This window comes from Microcebus murinus, chromosome 19 (genome assembly GCF_040939455.1).
Source record: "Microcebus murinus isolate Inina chromosome 19, M.murinus_Inina_mat1.0, whole genome shotgun sequence".
NCBI lineage: Eukaryota > Metazoa > Chordata > Mammalia > Primates > Cheirogaleidae > Microcebus > Microcebus murinus.
The window spans coordinates 14,235,598-14,253,602 of record NC_134122.1 but is presented as its reverse complement, the minus strand read 5'-3'; the positions used below and the strand labels follow the sequence as shown (position 1 = coordinate 14,253,602).

At 52.9% G+C, this 18,005-nt stretch overlaps 1 protein-coding gene across 3 annotated transcripts in view; it reads right to left on the bottom strand.

Moving 5' to 3' along the window:
• ABCC6 (ATP binding cassette subfamily C member 6) overlaps positions 1-16,689 on the bottom strand; it is a 47,423-nt gene extending 30,734 nt beyond the window's left edge. For all 3 annotated transcript variants that reach the window (XM_020281639.2, XM_075995146.1, XM_075995147.1), the window contains exons 1-9: positions 16,576-16,689; positions 15,135-15,317; positions 13,240-13,365; positions 12,985-13,113; positions 10,428-10,553; positions 9,217-9,278; positions 6,631-6,762; positions 2,730-2,933; positions 1,299-1,476 (exon numbers count right to left, since the gene is read on the bottom strand). In XM_020281639.2, the coding sequence (XP_020137228.2) occupies positions 1,299-1,476; positions 2,730-2,933; positions 6,631-6,762; positions 9,217-9,278; positions 10,428-10,553; positions 12,985-13,113; positions 13,240-13,365; positions 15,135-15,317; positions 16,576-16,611 (1,176 nt within the window). In that variant the 5' untranslated portion in view covers positions 16,612-16,689. The remainder of the gene's footprint in view (positions 1-1,298; positions 1,477-2,729; positions 2,934-6,630; positions 6,763-9,216; positions 9,279-10,427; positions 10,554-12,984; positions 13,114-13,239; positions 13,366-15,134; positions 15,318-16,575) is intronic.
• Between the last annotated feature and the right edge of the window lie 1,316 nt (positions 16,690-18,005).

Below are 18,005 nucleotides of genomic sequence, written 5' to 3'. Positions count from 1 at the left end.
GGGCTTGTAAGCGCCTACAGCAGGAATGGAATCTAGGGTGACCAAGGCCTGACAAGGACATTTCACGTGCTCTCCGATACCAACCTGCTTCTCTGGCGGCCTCAAATCCGCCCCAAGCCTGGGGTCAGAGTGGACCCCTTCCAGCCTGTTCAATACTGCATTCTACATGTAGTCCTGTCTCTGCTGAGCATGTGAGGGAGTGAAGGAGTGAACCAGGAGGGACTGGCTCACTTAGCAGATCTTTAACCCTTTGCACTCGCTTGCTTTCTTCTCATTATCCACTTGACATTATCCACACTCGACATCCCAGTGCCTAGGGTTAAAGAGCACCCACGGTGAGCCTCACACTGAGCTGGGGACTGGGAACACAGCCGTGAGCAACGGGGACGGGGGTCTGCACTCGAGGGACTGGAGTCTCAGGTGGGGACCACAACTCACTACGAATCCGTGTAACTCGTTCTTTCACGGCAGTTGCGAGTGCCAGGGAGGAGCAGCCCAGGATGGAGAGGAGGGCCCCGGCCTCAACCGGACATCAGAGGCGCCTCCCTCGGGGAGGGCAGGGGGCAGAGCACGGCCGTCTCGGGAGGTCTTCCTCGTAGGCTCGAGGAAACATCTGGCCTTTCGAGATTGGACAGGCACGCCCAGCCCGGGCGTGTTCAGGCGACGCGAGCCTGAAACACAGCTCCCTGGTGTGCGGCGTGGGGAGCCGCCCCAAAGGCCATGCAGGAGCTGTCCCCTTTGTCCCCCGAGCTGAGCACTCAGGTACAACCAAGCTACACTCTCTCTTGTAGCTGCAGTCTACGGGCTCAGCGTCCCAGTCCCTGAGGGGACCAGAAGTCACCGGACTGCGGGTCAGGGGTCATTCTTTCCACAAGCAGTGCTGCCTGGCCACACACCTTTATCCAGTCTCCACCCAGCAGGGGGTGGACCCTTCGCCCTCATGGGGGATGATTAGATGAGGCGGGGGGCAGGAGGGTGAGAAGGGTGTCTGGTCAGCGGGGACAAGGGCAGAAGCCATGAGGTGGGAGGGGGCCTGGCGTGTTTGAGGAACTGCAAGGAGACCTGTGTGGACGGAAGAGGGTGAAGAATGTGAAGAGGAAGCTGTGTGTGATGTGATCAGGTTGGAGGGGTTCCAGGGTCAGATCACACAAGGCCTTACAGGAGTAACGAAGGAGGTGAGAACGCAGTGTACTCTGAGTAAGAAAGAACCTAGCGCGCACTCGGCCACTGAGCACATTGCTCCCACCCCAGTGATGCCCCCCTGGCTGGGAAGGCCTGCACCTCCCCCGGGGGCTCACCTTTCTGTACAGCAGGCCGGTGAGGGCCGTCCGCAGCCGCATCTGCAGCACCTTCAGCAGGTACATGTGCTGCTGCTCGAGCAGCGTCTGCAGGCAGGCCGAGACGAACATCAGCACGGCCAGGAGGTAGCCCTTCCAGGCCGGGGGCTCGGGATCGCCAATGAACTCCAGAAAAAGGCTTGTGGGGAGGGAGGGAGATGGGACGGCGGTGAGAGAGGGTGCCCCGCTTTGCCCGGTCAGGTGTGGAGGATCAGTCGGCGTGGTTGACTTTTTTTGCAAAACTGGCCACAGTCATTTCCCCCCAGAGTCCGCACTCCCTTTTATTTTAACTTTGAAGCTCCTCCCATCAGGAGGTGGCGCTCTTGTCCCCAGCTGTCGTGGGCTGAATTGTGTCCCCACCAAATCCACACGTGGAAGCCCTTGGCCCTCCATACCGCAGAATGTGACTGTGCTCAGAGACAGGGCCTTCACACGGGGGACTCAGCTAAAGTGAGCCGCTAGGGTGGGCCCTAATCCAGTCCGCCTGGTGTCCTCGTGAGAGGAGGAAATCTGGACACACACGGCGACACCAGGGGCACACACAGGGGAAAGACCGGGTGAGGACGCAGCGAGGAGGACGACATCTGCAAGCCAGGGAGACAGGCTTCAGAAGAAACTGACTTGCAGATGCCTGGTCTTAAACTTCCAGCCTCCAGAGTGGTGAGACAAATACATCTCTGTTGTTTAAGCCACCCACTCTGTGGTGCTTGGTGACGGCACCCGGCGGACTCTGAATACACCGGCCCTCCAATCGGGACTAGACACACAACCGGCTTTAGCCAAATTAACAGGGCAGAGGTAAAAGTGTGCCAGCTCTGAGCCTAGGCCTCCAGGGAATGTGCAGATTTTGCTCTGTTTCGTATAATCCTCCCAAGCAGCCACATGAACAAGCCTGAGCTAGTTTTTCGGAGGATGAGAAGAGGTGAGCCCATCCTCCAAAAGAGGAACAGAGATGAGCCGTCCCAGCCAACCCAGCCAAGGAAAGAAGAACCGCCCAGCTGAGCACAGCCCAAATTGCTGACCCACATTACCATGAGCTAAATAAATAAATAAACGTCGTGGTTTTCAAATCACTCACTTTGGGGGCATTTTACAGCAAAAACTACAGTCGGGTGAGGGCTCACTCATTTTACAGGAAAAAAACTACAGTCAGGTGAGGGCTCACTCATTTTTACAACAAAAACTACAGTCAGGTGAGGGCTCACTCCCAGGGGTCAGTCACTTTCCCATTAATCTCTTCCCTTCTTCAGTGTCCTTCTCACCCCTGCCCCTGCCCCGCCAGGTGTCCTGAGCACCAGCTGTATAGGCAGAGGCAGGACAGCAGAAGTCCCCGGCCCTGGAGGATGCTATTAAGGGACCGCCTCAACAAGTGCACCCGAGGCCCAGACCTACCTGAGCAGCTTGGGGACAGCGAACCTGAAGACATCACTGATGACAAGGCTGAGCGTCCCCAGGAGGAAGGTAGAACGGAACACCTGCCAGATGGCCCTCAGCAGCGGGCCCCGCGGGCTCCTTTCCTGCGGTAGGAGGGTCTCTGTCTCGGCGGCCTCCACGCCACTGCCTTCTCTCCTTTCAGGCGCTGTTGCCTTGGCGTGCCTTGGGGGAGAGGAGAGACGGGCCCCGGGTCCTGTTTTACACTCTCAGCTGCCAGCAGCAGGGCATTAAAGAGTCATTTTCCCAGCAAGGGCGTGGGTGGCTGTGGGTCCCACCTGGATTGCTCACCTGTTCCTCATCACCCAGGGACCCACTTGTGAGACAGGCAGCCGGGGTGGGGACATGGGAATGCACATGCACAGAGCTCCTACTGTGCGCCAGCCACTCCTTAGTCCTTCTAAGAACCCAGCAGCCCAGGTGTTGTTCCCATTTCACGGATGAGGAAACTGAGGCTCAGGGACGTGAACTTGTCTAAGGGCACACAGTTGAGAAGAACTGGGATTCGATCCCAACCCTCTGCCTCCCGAGTCCATGAGATTTTTGGTCCATCATTTTGCCACCTTAGAGGAAGAGCAGCCCTCCCCCCTCTTGTTTCCGCTCTCCCCAACATAGACAACCAGGCTTAGGTAGTTTTGGACCACTGAGAACTGGTTTAGAACCGGTTCAGAATCCCAGCGGATGTCCCTGGGCTCCAGCGCTCTAGTTCTGGGCGAAACCACAGATGGAAGCTCAGGCAACCTCAAAGCAGTAAGGTCCCCAGCCTGTGGTCCTAACCGGGCCACGGGGCCCAGCTAAGGTCAGGGAGGCAGAGGAGGAGGTAGGGGAGGGGCTCGGGTGACGGAGCTGCCGACAGCCGGGCTGCTGTGTGGTCTTGGGCCGGCTGGTCCCCTCCCTGAGACCCGTCTGGCTCTGGCAGCCTAGGGCGTTATCAGCAACTTCAACCATTTACACAGCTGTGACCCAGGCCAGGTGCTGGGATCAGCCCTTTACATATACGAGTGCACTGACACACCGACCTCCTTCCCCGGGGGCTTTGGCTAGGCTGCCCATTTTACAGGAGAGGAAACTGAGGCTCTGAGAGGTGATGACAGCTGCCTGAGGTCACACAGCAATGGCAGAGCAGGATTTGGGCCCAGATCTCTATCCATGGTTCACATAGTGCCTCCCCGTGCACCAGGAACCCACCCCCAACCCTTACCATGAAAAAAGAAAAGGAAGAATAAGAAAAAAAAAACAACCCTCTGGTGAGCACAAGTGACCAGACCTTTGCTAACAAGGCCAAGGTCCTTGTCCCTCATTCCTGGCCTGCTTGTTGTTTGGTTTGGCATCCACAGAAGGTTATGGATGTCAAGTGCCAAGAGGATGTCACCTCCGTGCTGAGGCCGTCCCTGACCACCCCTGCCTGTGGGAGCCACCTTTAATCCACCGCCCTCCCCGCTGCGCCCACTCTCTCCAGCCCTGGCCCTGTCGTCTCGTTACAACACAGCGGGACAGACCCTGTGCCTGTATCTCCCACCAGGGTGTCCCAGCACCTAGTGCAGCCCCTGAACACAGTAGGAACACAATAAATACTTGTCAAATGAATGAGAAAAAACAGACTGATGCATGCAAAAGGCCTAACAAGAGCGCCCCCCACTAATGTTCTAGAAATTCATGGAAGGAAGGAAGGAGCTTGGTTGAGTGGACGGAACCTGGCCTCTGGCCAGGAGACTGGGATTCAAACGCCCACCCTGTCTCTGCTCCTCTGGGCCACAGTGTTTCCATCTGTAAAATGGGACGGGGAAGAGATGAGCACGAAGGCCTCTCCCTGGCCCAATGCTGCGCCCAGGCCTGTTCCAGCTGATCACCCCAAGAGTTAGTGCGTTCGGCCTGCAGGCCCCACGCAAACTTTCCTCTCCCGCAGGTCTTTCCTCCCATGAAGGAAGATCTCCAGACCAGTGTCCCGTCTTTGGTCTGAGGGCCATTTAGTGCAGGACTCACCCTAAATGCAGGGGTGTGAGTGAGTGGCCCCGGCGTGGTGTAAGGTGGGGGTACAAAAGGGAGTGGTGGGGACTGCGGCAAACCTGAAAGCACATGTCATGGCCACTGGCCTAGCCTCTACCCAGATCCGCTCTCCCGCTGCCAGGCAGGGATATGGCCCAGGGCTGCTAGATCTACTTTGAGACCAGAATTCTAGATTTCTCCAACATTTTAAACGCGGGCAACTTATTAAAAAACAAAACAACCCAAACAAACCACCACGTGGGCCTAACACACCTTGTTGAGCCTGATTTGGCCAGCAGGTGGCTGGCTGGTGACCTCTCAGGATGACGCCCTGTCCCTTCCCCCTGGTGGTTGCAAAATATTTCAGAAACAAAACCAAAGTTCTCCTTGTGTGTCATCAGTTGACTGAGCCTGGTCTTTGTATAACCTTGTCTTTCTGTCACTTGCTCATGGCAGGATTCTTAAACTGTTCTGGAGAATGTCTCTACCCTCTAGCTCCAGGCTTGAGTGACCTGTCATTTTCATGCTGGCTGGGCAGGCCAGGAGTTGGAGGAGGGTGACCAGACCTCCAGAGCCCTTTGGAGTAAATTCTGCCACCTTTGTGAAGTCATTTAAGAGGAAGGGCAGTGTGGCAGGACATGCCTGGGGTGAGAGCGCGCACCGACAGCTTGCTTTACTCACATTACTTACCCTGCTTGGAAAAACACACCCCAGCCCTTTGGGGAAGAGCCCCTCCCCCTCCTCTGTGGCTCTGAAGGGGCCACCAATCATGGGACCAGCCCAGTGGGCACGGATTGGCCCCTGACAGGCACATGACCCGAGCCAGGCCAATCAGAGCCCTTCCTTGGGATTTTCTATGCATACAAGGATGTCAGCAGAGAGAAGCTCTTTCACTCTGCTAGGGCAGCTGCATTGGGACGGTATGGGACAGGCCTTGAGGAGAGACTGACACACAGACACCAGCTGGGCTGAGAGAAGAAGGGAGAGAATCCTGACATCACATGCATTCCTGGATCCAGCCAGACCTGAGCCTATAGTCTCTCCCCCCGTCCTCTAATCTGCGGGATTCAGCCATCTGCAATGACCACCACAAAATCCCAGAGTATGCAGGGGAACCTTGTCACTTTTCCACCAGAGCTAACTTACTTTTTCTGTTCTGTCCCCTGAAACACTGAGGTCCAGTGAGGTTAAGCAACTTGTCCAAGGCCATCAGCTACCCGATGGCAGGGCAGCACTTAATGCAATTTTATCTAATCCTGGGTTGAAGGCTCAGTACGCCAGACCTTCTCAAATGAGGTTCCCAGGCTCCAAGGGCTCCACAGGAGTTTCCAGAGATGCCACTGATGGCACGGGTGAGGCAGAGTGGACAACTCCAGACATCTTAAAATCCTCTACCTAACTAATATTGCCTGAGCTCTTACTACATTCGAGGAATTCTTTTCCATAAATCATCTTTCATCCCCACATGCTACAAGCTAGGGGTTAATGACATGCCCATTGGACAGATAAGAAAACTGAGGCCCAGGAAACCAATTATTCAAGTTACAAAATGGGTAGTTTCCTACATGTTACAGGCCACCACCCCAACCCCCCACCCCTCTCCGTGGTAAAACATCCCTTCTGTTTTCCGCCTGTGGTTTCACCACAAAAGCTTTAATCGGGCTCCTCAGAGCTCTCTCCATTGGTCGGTCTCCTTCTAGAACGTGCAAAGCACCCTGGGAGGAACCACAACTGGGGCCTGCTCGGTTTCCCTTAGTGGGATCAGCTGGAGGGAGGGGGTGTGGCAGTGGAGGCCAGATGGGGTCAGGGGCTGGACTGGGGGTCAAATGACGTTTGCTGACCACTCGGGTCGAGCTCTTGCCCTCCACGCACTCACCGCTGGGCCGCACTGCGGTTCCTCCTCCATTCCCTCTCAAGCTGGGCCACGAGCTCTTCCGAGGTGTTCTCTCGCCCAAGCGACCAGAGGTCTTTTCGCCCCAGCGGCCTCCTGTAGCCCCTCCAGATCAGCCTGCCAAAGGAGGTCACAGGGGCAAGCTCCTTCTGTCACTCATAGCTGTGTGACCCCGGGTCAATCACTTGACCTCTCTGTGCCTCTGCTGGCCCCTGGGTAAAATGAAACCAATGAACCTACGCCACCTAACATTTGCAGGGCACCTCTCCCTTTACAAAGGTCTCATTTAATTCTCACTTGAGCCCAAATAACAATGGCAGTTTATCACTATGTTTTCATTTTAAATGGATAATTTATAATTGTATAAATGTAGGGGGGCAGATTATTATTGACCCATTTTACAGACGAGGAAAACCACAGAGGCTCAGATTAAGTGACTTAACCAAGGGACAACCAGCGTAGCAGGGGAAACAGACCTCTGCTCACGAGTCAGGAATCCAGGGTCCAAAATCATCATCGTGGAGGAAATTTGAGCTCCTCCCTCAGCTTCGAATGTCCCCGTCTCCTCCCTGTTCGCTGCTGCAGCCACCTGGCCTCAGGACCTTTGCATGTGCATCTTGCTCTGCTTACAATTCTCTTCCCATGACTGCTCACCTGCCAACCTGTTACTCACCCTTCACGTCTGAAGCTTACACATGGCTTCCTTAGGAAAGCTCACTTTGACCCCCCAGCCCAAGCAGAGTCCATCATAAGTGCCTATAAGTTTCCTGAACCTTTTTTTTTTTTTTTTTTTGAGACAGGGTCTCGCTCTGTCACACACCCCAGCTAGAGTGCGCAGTGGCGTCATCATAGCTCACTGTAGCCTTGAACTCCTGGGCTCAAGCGATCCTCCTGCCCAAGCCTCCCGAGTAGCTGGGACTACAGGCACACGCCCCCTCACCCGCTTAATTTTTCTATTTTTTGTAGAGACTGGGGTCTTATTCTCACTCAGGCTGGTCTTGAACTCCTCACCTCAAGCTATCCTCCTGCCTCGGCCTCCCAGAGTGCTAGGATTACAGGCGTGAGCCACCATGCCTGGCCTTGAGACTCTTTTTTTATAATGCTTATTGCAGTTATGACTATTTATTTTGGGGGGATCTAACTATTTATTGTCTTTCTCACCCACTGGATGGTAAGCGCTGTAGGGGCAAAGGCAGTACTCGTCTCCTCTGTGACCTCGCCCCCTGGCACCGGGTGCAAGATGGTTTGTCAAATTAAGCCACTTATCAGTTCTGTGACCTCGGGCAAGTCACTTGCCATCAATAGGCCTCAATTTTCTCACCTCAAAATGAGAATGTTGCCCAGCGCAAGGGCCGGTGCTGACCGCAGCTGGCACATATGTGGGGATTAAATGCTGTGGGCTTCCGCGGTGGGAGCACTGCTCCCTCTTCAGGTATCTTATCTTTCCGATGACACCTTTGACTTTCCTAAGAATGGCCAATTTCTCTTTTCTGACACAGAGCAAATTCGGGGAAGCAACAGTTCCGTGTTATTAGTACTGCTTGGTTTTCTCTGAAGTTATTTTTAGAGTTCTACTACATGGCAAGATTTTTCCAATTTCAGCATTGATAGTAAATTTCATTTTTTAAAAAAATAGATTAGAGTAAAAGAAAAAGTGAGCGAATTTAAAGAAAACCATTAAGCAAATAGAGAATGGGTGATGCCCCAATGTGGCAAAAAGTACGAAGAGTGGTCTCTAAATGCCCCAAGTTTGGGAAGCAGGGGGTTAGATACCAGGAGAGGTGTTTAGAAAACTTCTAAGCTCTTTCTACCGATTCCAGACATCCAAAGCCTCATGTTCCGCATTTATTTAATAACCTCTTATACTCATGGTGTGCCAGGCCCTGTTCTAAGTGCTTCACAAACCTCATCTCATTTAATCCTCACAACTCATGAGGTAGGTGCTGTTCTTAGTCCCATTTTACAAGTGTGGAGACTGAGGCACAGAGAGGTTAAGTAGTCTGCCTAAGGCTACACAGCCAGGGAGTGGTGGGGCCAAGGTTCTAATCCACGTGGCTCAGCACTACTGAGGTCTGACTGCAGTAGGAGGGACCTGGTAGGTGGGGTGACACTGGAGAAGTCTTCTCCATGAGCCTGGGACCCTCCGGGGCATGGACACTTGGTCCTTTCTTTCTTTACCCCCAGTGCTTTGCACATAGTAGGTGCTTATCAAATGTTAGAATGACTGAAGATACCGTTTTATTGAGGACCTGCTATGTGCAAGCACTTTCCATTGATGAAGCTACAGCTGTGTCCATTTTACAGAGGGGAACACAGAGACTCTGGGTGTTTGTGACATAGGCCACTAAGAGGCGGAGCCTGGATTCAAATCAAGATCTCACTGCAGTAAGTGACCAGGGATGGGACTCGGGTGGTGTCTGAAAACTCAGAAGGAAGTGCCAAGGCTGGGACAGAGACAGCCTGGTCACCTCTGAGCTTGGTAGGAAACCCCATGGCGGGAGTTGGGGGTGGGAATTGGGGCAGCAAACGCAGGGGGGTGAGGGCACCGCCCCTCCCTGCCACTTTACTTACCTAGAAACCCACCAGAATGTGGCCTTGGAGGGGAAGGAGGCCCCGGCCTCTGGACAGGGATTCTGCAACAGACAAAAGACAGGGGAAGGGGTGGCCATGGCTTCTATCCCACAGGGAGCATGTGGCGAGGGGAACCAAGGGCCAGAAGACAGGATGAACTGACCATGCACTTAATGGTCTAAGTCCAAGCCCAAGCGCCCTGTCTCCTTTGCCAGAGGTGGATGCCAATAGGCAGGTGCTTTCTGGCAAGCAGGGCAAAAAGGGCTTGGACCACAGCACTGATAGTATCCACAAGGTGAGAACTAGCAGCTGCTCAGAAGACCTATTATGATACCAAGACAAAGTTCTGAAAGCAAGGACCCTGCATAACAATGTCTTCAACAATATCCCTCCGTGAATTTTATGAAGAGGGACCTGTCCTGTGATTTTGTCAGGTGCTCCAGAAAGATTGCACCAATCTGCACTCTCCACCAATGAGGTATGAAGGTGCCCATTTCACGACATCTTTGCCATCACAGCTTGCTATTGATTTTTGAGTTTTTTATTTTTGCCATTCTGATAGGCAAAAAAAAAAAAAAAAAAAAAAAAAAAAAAAAATCCTATTATAGTTTTAGCTAGATTTCTCAAGCATTTGAGGATATTTTTAGATGATCTCAGATCAGTCTCTTCCTTGGAGAATTCTTTCTTGATTTCATAGACTTCGTCAGACAGAGCACTTTTCCCAGGTGTAATTTTCTACACATTTGTGTAATTTTGGGACTAATGCCTGGCTTCCCTGCTTGGCTGGTAGCTGCATAAGGACAGGGGTTGTACCTGCCTGTTCAGTGCAGATTGCCTACACCTCCCTGGGGTACAGAGCAGGAATCAGCAAATTACAGCCTCTGGGCCAAATCTGGCCCGCTGTCTGTTTCTGCAAATAAAGTTTTATTGGAACACAGCCATGCTCATTTGTTGACATATCTGTTAACTGCTTTTGTGCTGTGATGGCAGAGTTGAGTAGCTGCCACAGAGATTATTCTATGGCTCACAAACCCCAAAATATTTTCTATCTTGCCTTGTATGGAAAAGTCCGCCAACCAGTGGAATGGAATAGGTGTGCAACTCATGTTTTACTGAGTAAAAAATTAAAGAACTTTGGCCACACAGGGAGACTGAGGCCTGAAATGGGCCAGGAACAAAAGAGACACTGGGTTGGGGACCTGGCAACTTACAGACTGCTGGGGGTCTTTGGGGAAGAAGGGGGGTTGATCTGCCAGGCAGGACAGCACAAACTGTGCCACCACTAGCGACAAGCACAGGTAGGTGGACAGGTGGCGGACGGGGTCACTCTGGAAGCCCTGCGGGAGAGAAAGCAGAAGTCGGGCTGAGGGTGGCAGCCAGAGGGCAGGTGTGAGGGGCAGGCGTGAGGGGCAGGGTGGGGAGAGTAAAAGGTTAAGGCTGAACAGGGTTTCCGAATGCTGGGGGCAGGGCCCAGGCAGGGATCGGGACCACAGTGGCTGAAAGCCAGAGCCCTGGCATTCCTGGTTGTCCCAATTTGCAGACAGCTGGCTCACACATATTCTAGACATAGCTTGTACAAAAAGGGCCAGGGCTGTGTCTGCGGTTTGTCCTTAGCCAAGTGACGTCTGGCTATAGCCACTGGGACAATGAGATGAAGGGACACTTGATCTTTTTCCTTGTGCCACGCAAAGGAGATCCTTCCTCCATCCCAGGGGTCACCCCAATCTCCCACCCTGCTCCCTCCGGGCCAGCGTTTACAGAGAGGGAAGCCGGGTTTGCGGAGCATTTGCTCTGCCCCGGACACATGCGGCATTCCTCCGCTGCACGGGCTCACCAGGCCTCTCCCTGCCCCGGCCCCAGCTGGGCTCACACACTGCATCTCACTCATGGGGAAACCAAGGCTCAGAGAAGCGAGAGCACCTTGCTCAAGGGCACATAGCTGACCCGATCCAAATCGTGAGCTTTCGTCACCATGACTGCTTTTTCCTCCGCTGCCCTGTCCCTGGTCGTAACACCCTGATTGCCTTTCCCTACGCTCAGGCATATGGTTTGCACAGAACTGACTCCCCTCCAGTGGTGGGGGGTGATCGAGGCCGGGCCAACAAGTGCATTCTATTCCCCCGGCTGCTGTGACTGCGTTAGGAAAGGACCTTGGACCCATGCTGCGCTAGTGAGAGCTGGAACCATCTCGAGAGTCCGCCAGATTTGCTACATTGGTAGAACACAAGTGTGGAGCTATCTGTGGCTTTTCTTGTCACACCATTGGAGAATGAAGCTACCGTGGCAGAGCTAAACGGACATCAGGTGGCGTTACCTGAATGCCTGGATCACTCACGCCTGGGAGATCAATGGACATAAGCTTTTAATATAATTCCCTCTGATGCTTCCTTCTCCGTAAGCTAGTGTGAGTTGAGTTTTGTAGCTTAAAACAAGAGCCCTAGTTTCAATATTCGTAATTCCTCTACTGGATTTTATAAGCTTCTGGGTTTTTTGCAGAGTAGACAGTTTGAGGTTCTGACTACATTATGACCCACCTTCCAATACTGCCGTTTTCCTATTTCTGTTGGAAAGTTTGTTCTGAATCTGGGTGAAATGGACTTGGGCTCTGCACTCCCAAGCCATGCGGCCCCGAGGAAGTCGTTTCCTCCTCTTGGCCTTAGTCGCCTCATCTTTAAAATGGGACTGTGAGAATCTATGAGTGCTCTTGTGAGAACCCAGTGGGGACACGGCCGTAAGTGCTTGCGCAGTGCCTGGCGCATGGCGGGAGCTCTAAAACACGCAGTGTTCCAGAATCATCGTTTCTATCTATGCCGCATCCCAGACAGCTGGTTCCTATGTCGACAGCGGGAGCCCCCTTTCATAAATTAGTGGACGGCCTGTGGAATTTTCCCATTCGTTACAAAGTTGCTGCTTTAAAAAAAAATTGATCCTTAAGGACAGGATGATGTTTCTCTACCTTCTCTTTTAGGAGCAGGATGAAGAGGCCACTGGACTCCAGGAGTGACCATCTGTAAGCTGCTGCCCCCAACCCTCTCCCGGCAGCCTTGCCTCTGCTGAGGCCAGAGGTTCTCACCAGGTGGGCGATTTTGCTGCCCCACCCCCACCCCCAGGACATTTGGCAGTAAATGGAGACACTTTGGGTTACCACAGTTGGGGAGGTGTGCTACTGGCATTACTGGCACCTAGTGGGTACAGGCTGGGGCTGCCGCTCCATATCCTACAGCGAACAGGAGAGCCCTACCCTCCGACAGAGAGCCAACCGGCCAAACGTACATTCAGCTTGGGTTGAGAAAACCGGGTCCTGACCACATATTTGCAGAGAAAGTGACTCTGCTTGTCTCCTGAGATAGAAATGCGGCAGAAATAGGGGTGGGTGTGCAAAGTGAGCGTGTAAATACAGATGCGTGGGAGCGTGGGGAGGGCGAACGTGAGGTAATGGGGAATGCGTTCGTAGGTAGGGTAAGAGTGCACGCGTGTGTCTGTGCCCAGGCAAAGTGTATGTACACATGATGCATGAACGGGGACATACAAGTGTGTCCCATGTGCAAGTGCAGTGTGTGATGTGGGTGTGTTAGACAATGGGAATTTGTGTGGATTAAAAATGTGGGGATGATGGGTGCCTCCAGGTGCAGGAGTGAGTCTAAGTGACTGGGCTGTGTGTGTCTCTGTGTAGATGATAAGTGGCATGCGGAAAGTGGGGGAGGAAGGGTGGGACCCACGCCTGACGCCACCATGTTGGTTCCCCCAGGGGCCGCAGGCCCCACTTACCCCTCCCGAGGCCTGCTGGGCGGCGCGGGCAGCCGGCAAGAGAAAGCAGAGCAGCCAGTACCCAAACAGCACCCCCGACGCCTGGACCCCCTTCCTCCTCTCCGCGTGAATCAGGAACAGGGCGAAGCTCTGCAGGAGGAAGTCGGGCGGCCCCTTAGGGTGGCTGGGGAGGGGAGGAGGCTTCCCCATGTTTTCCACGGGGCAGGGAAAGCAGCAGCTGGACCCAGCCAGGCTCCTGCCTGAGGACGTCATTACCATGGTGGTGAGCCACACCGTGGGGTGGATGAGGAATTCCGGGGCCTCGGGTGTCCCCCGCTGGATTTTCCAGAGAGCGACAGACGCACTGGAGGCACACAGGACTACAAGGGCGAACCCAAGCACCTGGGGAAACAGGCGTGGATGAGGCTGGGGGCGGGTAACGAGAAAGGTGCCAGCAAACTGGGGGGTGACCCCATGTCCAATCCCACGGTGGTTCTGCAACACCCCAGCTGGGGCCCTGTAAGGAACCAATGTCACCAGCTGTCAACGTGCCAATGTGAAGAATTCAGAAGGGGCCTTGCAGATCCATCCTGACCTGTAACTGTCATGTAAATGACACACAACAAAAACTTGAGCCAACCCTGTGTTTTCCAAAATGCAGGAGGTGCTCCAATAGTGCACATGCAAGATGAATTTAGGTATGAAGAGCGAGCAGATGACGAAATTTACTCACCAGGTGAAAAAACCATACTCTCTCCAAGTCATTTTCAATTTCTGCTGTGAAATCAAGGAAAAATTCTTTGTGGGGCCAGTAAGCTTCTAGGGTCTAATACGTACTAGTCTCTCTTTTGAATAAAAGCAAGTGAGAGAGCATGCACACGCCAGAGGGAAGACCAGAGCAAGGAACATTGGAGGAAGTGTTGAAAGTACCTGTCACTTTAAAGCAGAGGTTGGTAAACTACCACCTGCTGGCCAAGTCTGGCCTGCTGCCCGTTTTTTGTACAGCCTGTGGGCTAGAGATGATTTTACATTTTTCAATCACTAAAAAAAAATTCAATTCAAAAAGGAGCATATGTTGTGACATGTGAAATTACATGAAATTCTAATTGCTATGACTATAAATAAAGTTTTCTTGAAACAGTCATGCCTATTGTCTAAGGTGGCTTTCAAGATGCAACGGTAGAGTCGCATATTTGGAAGGGAGACCACCTGGCTTGCAAAACGTCAAATACTACGTAACTACCCAGCTCCTTAAGTTTGCCAACCCCTGGAGGCAATAATGCAAAAGTCCAGGCCGGGCGCTGTGGCTCACGCCTGTAATCCTAGCTCTTGGGAGGCCGAGGCGGGCGGATTGCTCAAGGTCAGGAGTTCAAAACCAGCCTGAGCAAGAGCGAGACCCCGTCTCTACTATAAATAGAAAGAAATTAATTGGCCAACTGATATATATATAAAAAAATTAGCCGGGCATGGTGGCGCATGCCTGTAGTCCCAGCTACTTGGGAGGCTGAGGCAGGAGGATTGCTTGAGCCCAGGAGTTTGAGGTTGCTGTGAGCTAGGCTGACGCCACGGCACTCACTCTAGCCTGGGCAACAAAGCGAGACTCTGTCTCAAAAAAAAAAAAAAAAAAAGTCCACAAAATGGTGTGGGACTCAATGAGCTTTGAAGAACATTCTCGTAGGTGTCTAGAGGAAAAGGGGATGGATGAGTAGAAAGGTGCACAGTTGGAATGCCAGGGACTAACACACCAAAATAAATACCTAACAACTGTAAAAACTGTTCTATGATACTGCCAGTGGGGAAAGAGAAAAATAAATGCATATCTTTGGAAATTTTAAAATAGCTTCATCCTATCATGGCCCCTAAATCGTCCTGTGTACCCTAGAAGCACACATGGCGTACTTTGGGAAATGCCAGGTTACAGTAGATATAAATGGTCTAGGAACGTGTGAACGTTTATGCATGGATTTTCATAATTACAAAATCTGTTTGGGGGGACCTTGTTCTACCAAGTTACCTCTGCGGCTTTTCTAGAACTGTCTGATTAACAGGTTCCCTTCCTGTCTCCACCCTGTGTACCCCCTGGTCACAGGAGTGTCCCCTTTGGGTCTCCACCAGGTCCCAGCCTGTCCCCACCCCTTGTCTGGCTCCAGGCTCCCAGGGTTGGTGGCTACCATTTTGGCTTTGAAGAGGAGGGACATCCGGATGTAGCCCCTGCCATGGCGGTGGATGTAGAGGAGGTGGATGGGGCCGAGGATCCAGAGGTATAGGGGGGGCACCCAGATCCCTGCTGTTCTCAGGAAGCACAGGTTGAACAGGCTGGTGGTGGCAGGTTCGGGCTCTGTTTGGTTCCAGACCTGAGGGAACACCAGGAGGATCCTTAAGAGACAGCGCGTAGCAGGGGTCCCCAGCTCACCAGCCCGGAAGGCCAGGCAACGTTTTGGTTCCCTAACATTTACACAAAATTGTACCAAGCGCTCTTTGTAATACCTAATAATTCTCAGCTCCTTTCATTCTAACATCAACCCCATCAGGCAGACGTAATTATCATAGTGATTGGGCAGATAAGGAAGCTGAGGCCCAGAGAGGTTGTCTCACTTGACTGATATCACTCAGCTGGGAAGTTATGGTGCTGGGATTTGAACCCAGGGTGTTGGGTCCTGGAGTCTAAAAGACCTGAGCGTCTAATGAGTGCTAGGCAGACTGTCCCTTACTTCTTATAACAACTCTAGGAGGTAGGCACTGCTGTCCCCATTTCACAGACCGGTAGACTGAGGCACTGAGAGGGAACTGCCACCTCCAGGCTAACACAAATGGGAAGCGGCACAGTTGACTATGACCTAGGCCCATCTGATCCCAAAGCTGGTTCTACTGGTGTTCTTGGTCTGTGATTTTTATCTCAGCAGGTCTGCTGACCCTAACTAACCCTAGAAGAAATCTGAAGCTTAGTGGACATGGCCTCTCCTATTCTCTCCCCTCTGTATTTTTCACTCCTCCTGGTTTCACCACTCACCAGGTGTGTAAACTTTAACCCGGCTGTGCCTCAGTTTCCTTCCCTGCAAAAGGGGGATCATAAAAGACTATCTCTAAGGGTTGTATTAAATGGGTAATTAGCAGCAAGGCACGTAGCACAGTGCTGGGCACAGAGTAAGCCCTCTGTATACATCAGCCATTCCTGCCTTGCCTACCGGGCTGCCCACCCCCACCACGAAGGCTGGGAGTTTGCAAGCCCTACCCTGCCCCACGGAGCTCCCCCCCAGCGTCCTTTGTTGAGAGCCCAGATGGGAGAGGAAGCCAGAGAGGGAGGGAATCGGGGAGCCCTGAAGGGGCTCTCTGGGGGTGGGAATGGTTTGGGGGACCCCCTGGCTTTATGCGAATAAGGGTCAAAGCCCCCCGTAGTTGGGAGGCCTGGAGCCCCTTAACCAGTGCTGGGCACTGCAGGCGGGCTTGGTGAAAGGGTCACAGGTAGCAGTCCCCCAGGGCCAGGAATTTGCGGGGCCACGGAGGGGAGCGGGGAAGGCAGGAGTCCCTTCTTCTCTCCCAGTATCGCAGCCCCGAAAGATCCGCGCCACTCGCGCCCGGCAAAGGCGAGCGTGGCGGGAGCGGGCCACTCACCCCCGGGCCCGCGCAGGGCTCGCCGGGCGCGGCCATCGGCGCCGTCCGTGCGGGGGTCCCGGCGTCGGTCGTCGGTCCGTCCCCGGCGGCCGCTCGGCGCGCTGCCGGCCAGGGCAGGGGCGAGTCCGGGCAGATCTGGCGGGGATTCGAGCTCCGGGATCGCGAGGCTCCGGGCAAGGTCCAGCCGCGCGGCCGGCGGGGGTGTGGCGACGAGGGGTTAAACGAGGCGAGGCCGGGGGTCATGGGGGCAGGGTTGCGGGCAGTTGGAGACACTGGGATCCCGGAACCCCATAAAGTGCAGCGGCACCCTACTGTTTCCCTTCTTCCCCCTGCCAAACTTCCCAAACACTTTGGATCCAGTAATGCTAGGAATTTATCCCGATGAAACCCAACAGGTTTGCACGGGCTTGTTAACAAGGACACCTGGCGATGGCCTAAGTATCCCATATGGGGGGAAATCACCTGGTCAAGGCCGCAGGTGGAGACTGTGTGGCAGTTTCCTCACCAAGGGATCAACATTGTTCACCTGTAGGGGGGTGGGAAGAATTTAAGAAGATTATTAAAGAGTTTAGCACAGGGCTCGGCATACAGTAAGTGCTAAGAGTTAGCTATTAGCATTATTATTACTATTAATATTATCATTTAGTCCATGGGTTACTAACCAGTGGTTTAAATTCCACGGCATACATATATTAATATTAAAGATAGTTGCTAAATCCTAGGTGAAAAAAAGAGATTATAAATAGGCTATATTTAAGAAAAGAAAACAAAAAGGAAAAGAATATGCCTACATTGGGGAAAGTAGAGAAGGAAGTCAAGGCATTTATTTACCTTCCTCTCCTGGAAAGTGTGGGTCTGCGTCAGAGTCCCAGCCACTGCTTTTTTTTTTTTTTTTTTTGGAGACAGGGTCTTGCTCTGTTGCCTGGGCTGATGCCTAGCTCACAGCAACCTCAAACTCCTGAGCTCAAGCGATCCTCCCGCCTTAGCCTCCCAGAGTGCTAGGAGTCCAAGTATGAGCCACCTCGCCTGGCCCCAGCCACTGCTTCTGATGTTCCCATATGTGCTTGGATAAAAAGATGGAAATGCAGTAAAGCAGTGATCATAGCGAATCTCAGTTTTCTTTTCCCGTTTCTTTCTTGCTGCAATGAACAGGTATTCCTTTCAAGACAGGAATGAAAAAACTCAGTGCTTTCAGACAAGCACAGGTGCTCAGTTTGGGTGAAGAATTAAAACCCTCTGCACTCTCCATGCTGGTCCATTACTTCTCCTGCTCTTGTCTTCCTGTTCTGAGGTGTGTGTTTCCCCAGCCTTGTTTCCCCCAGTCTTTTGGAATCTCCCTAACCCATGTGCATATGTGGGGCAGCAGTTACCCCTAGAGCTGTCTTCTGGAGGAGCAGGGACAAAAAGACCCCAAGGATTTTTCTCGAAGC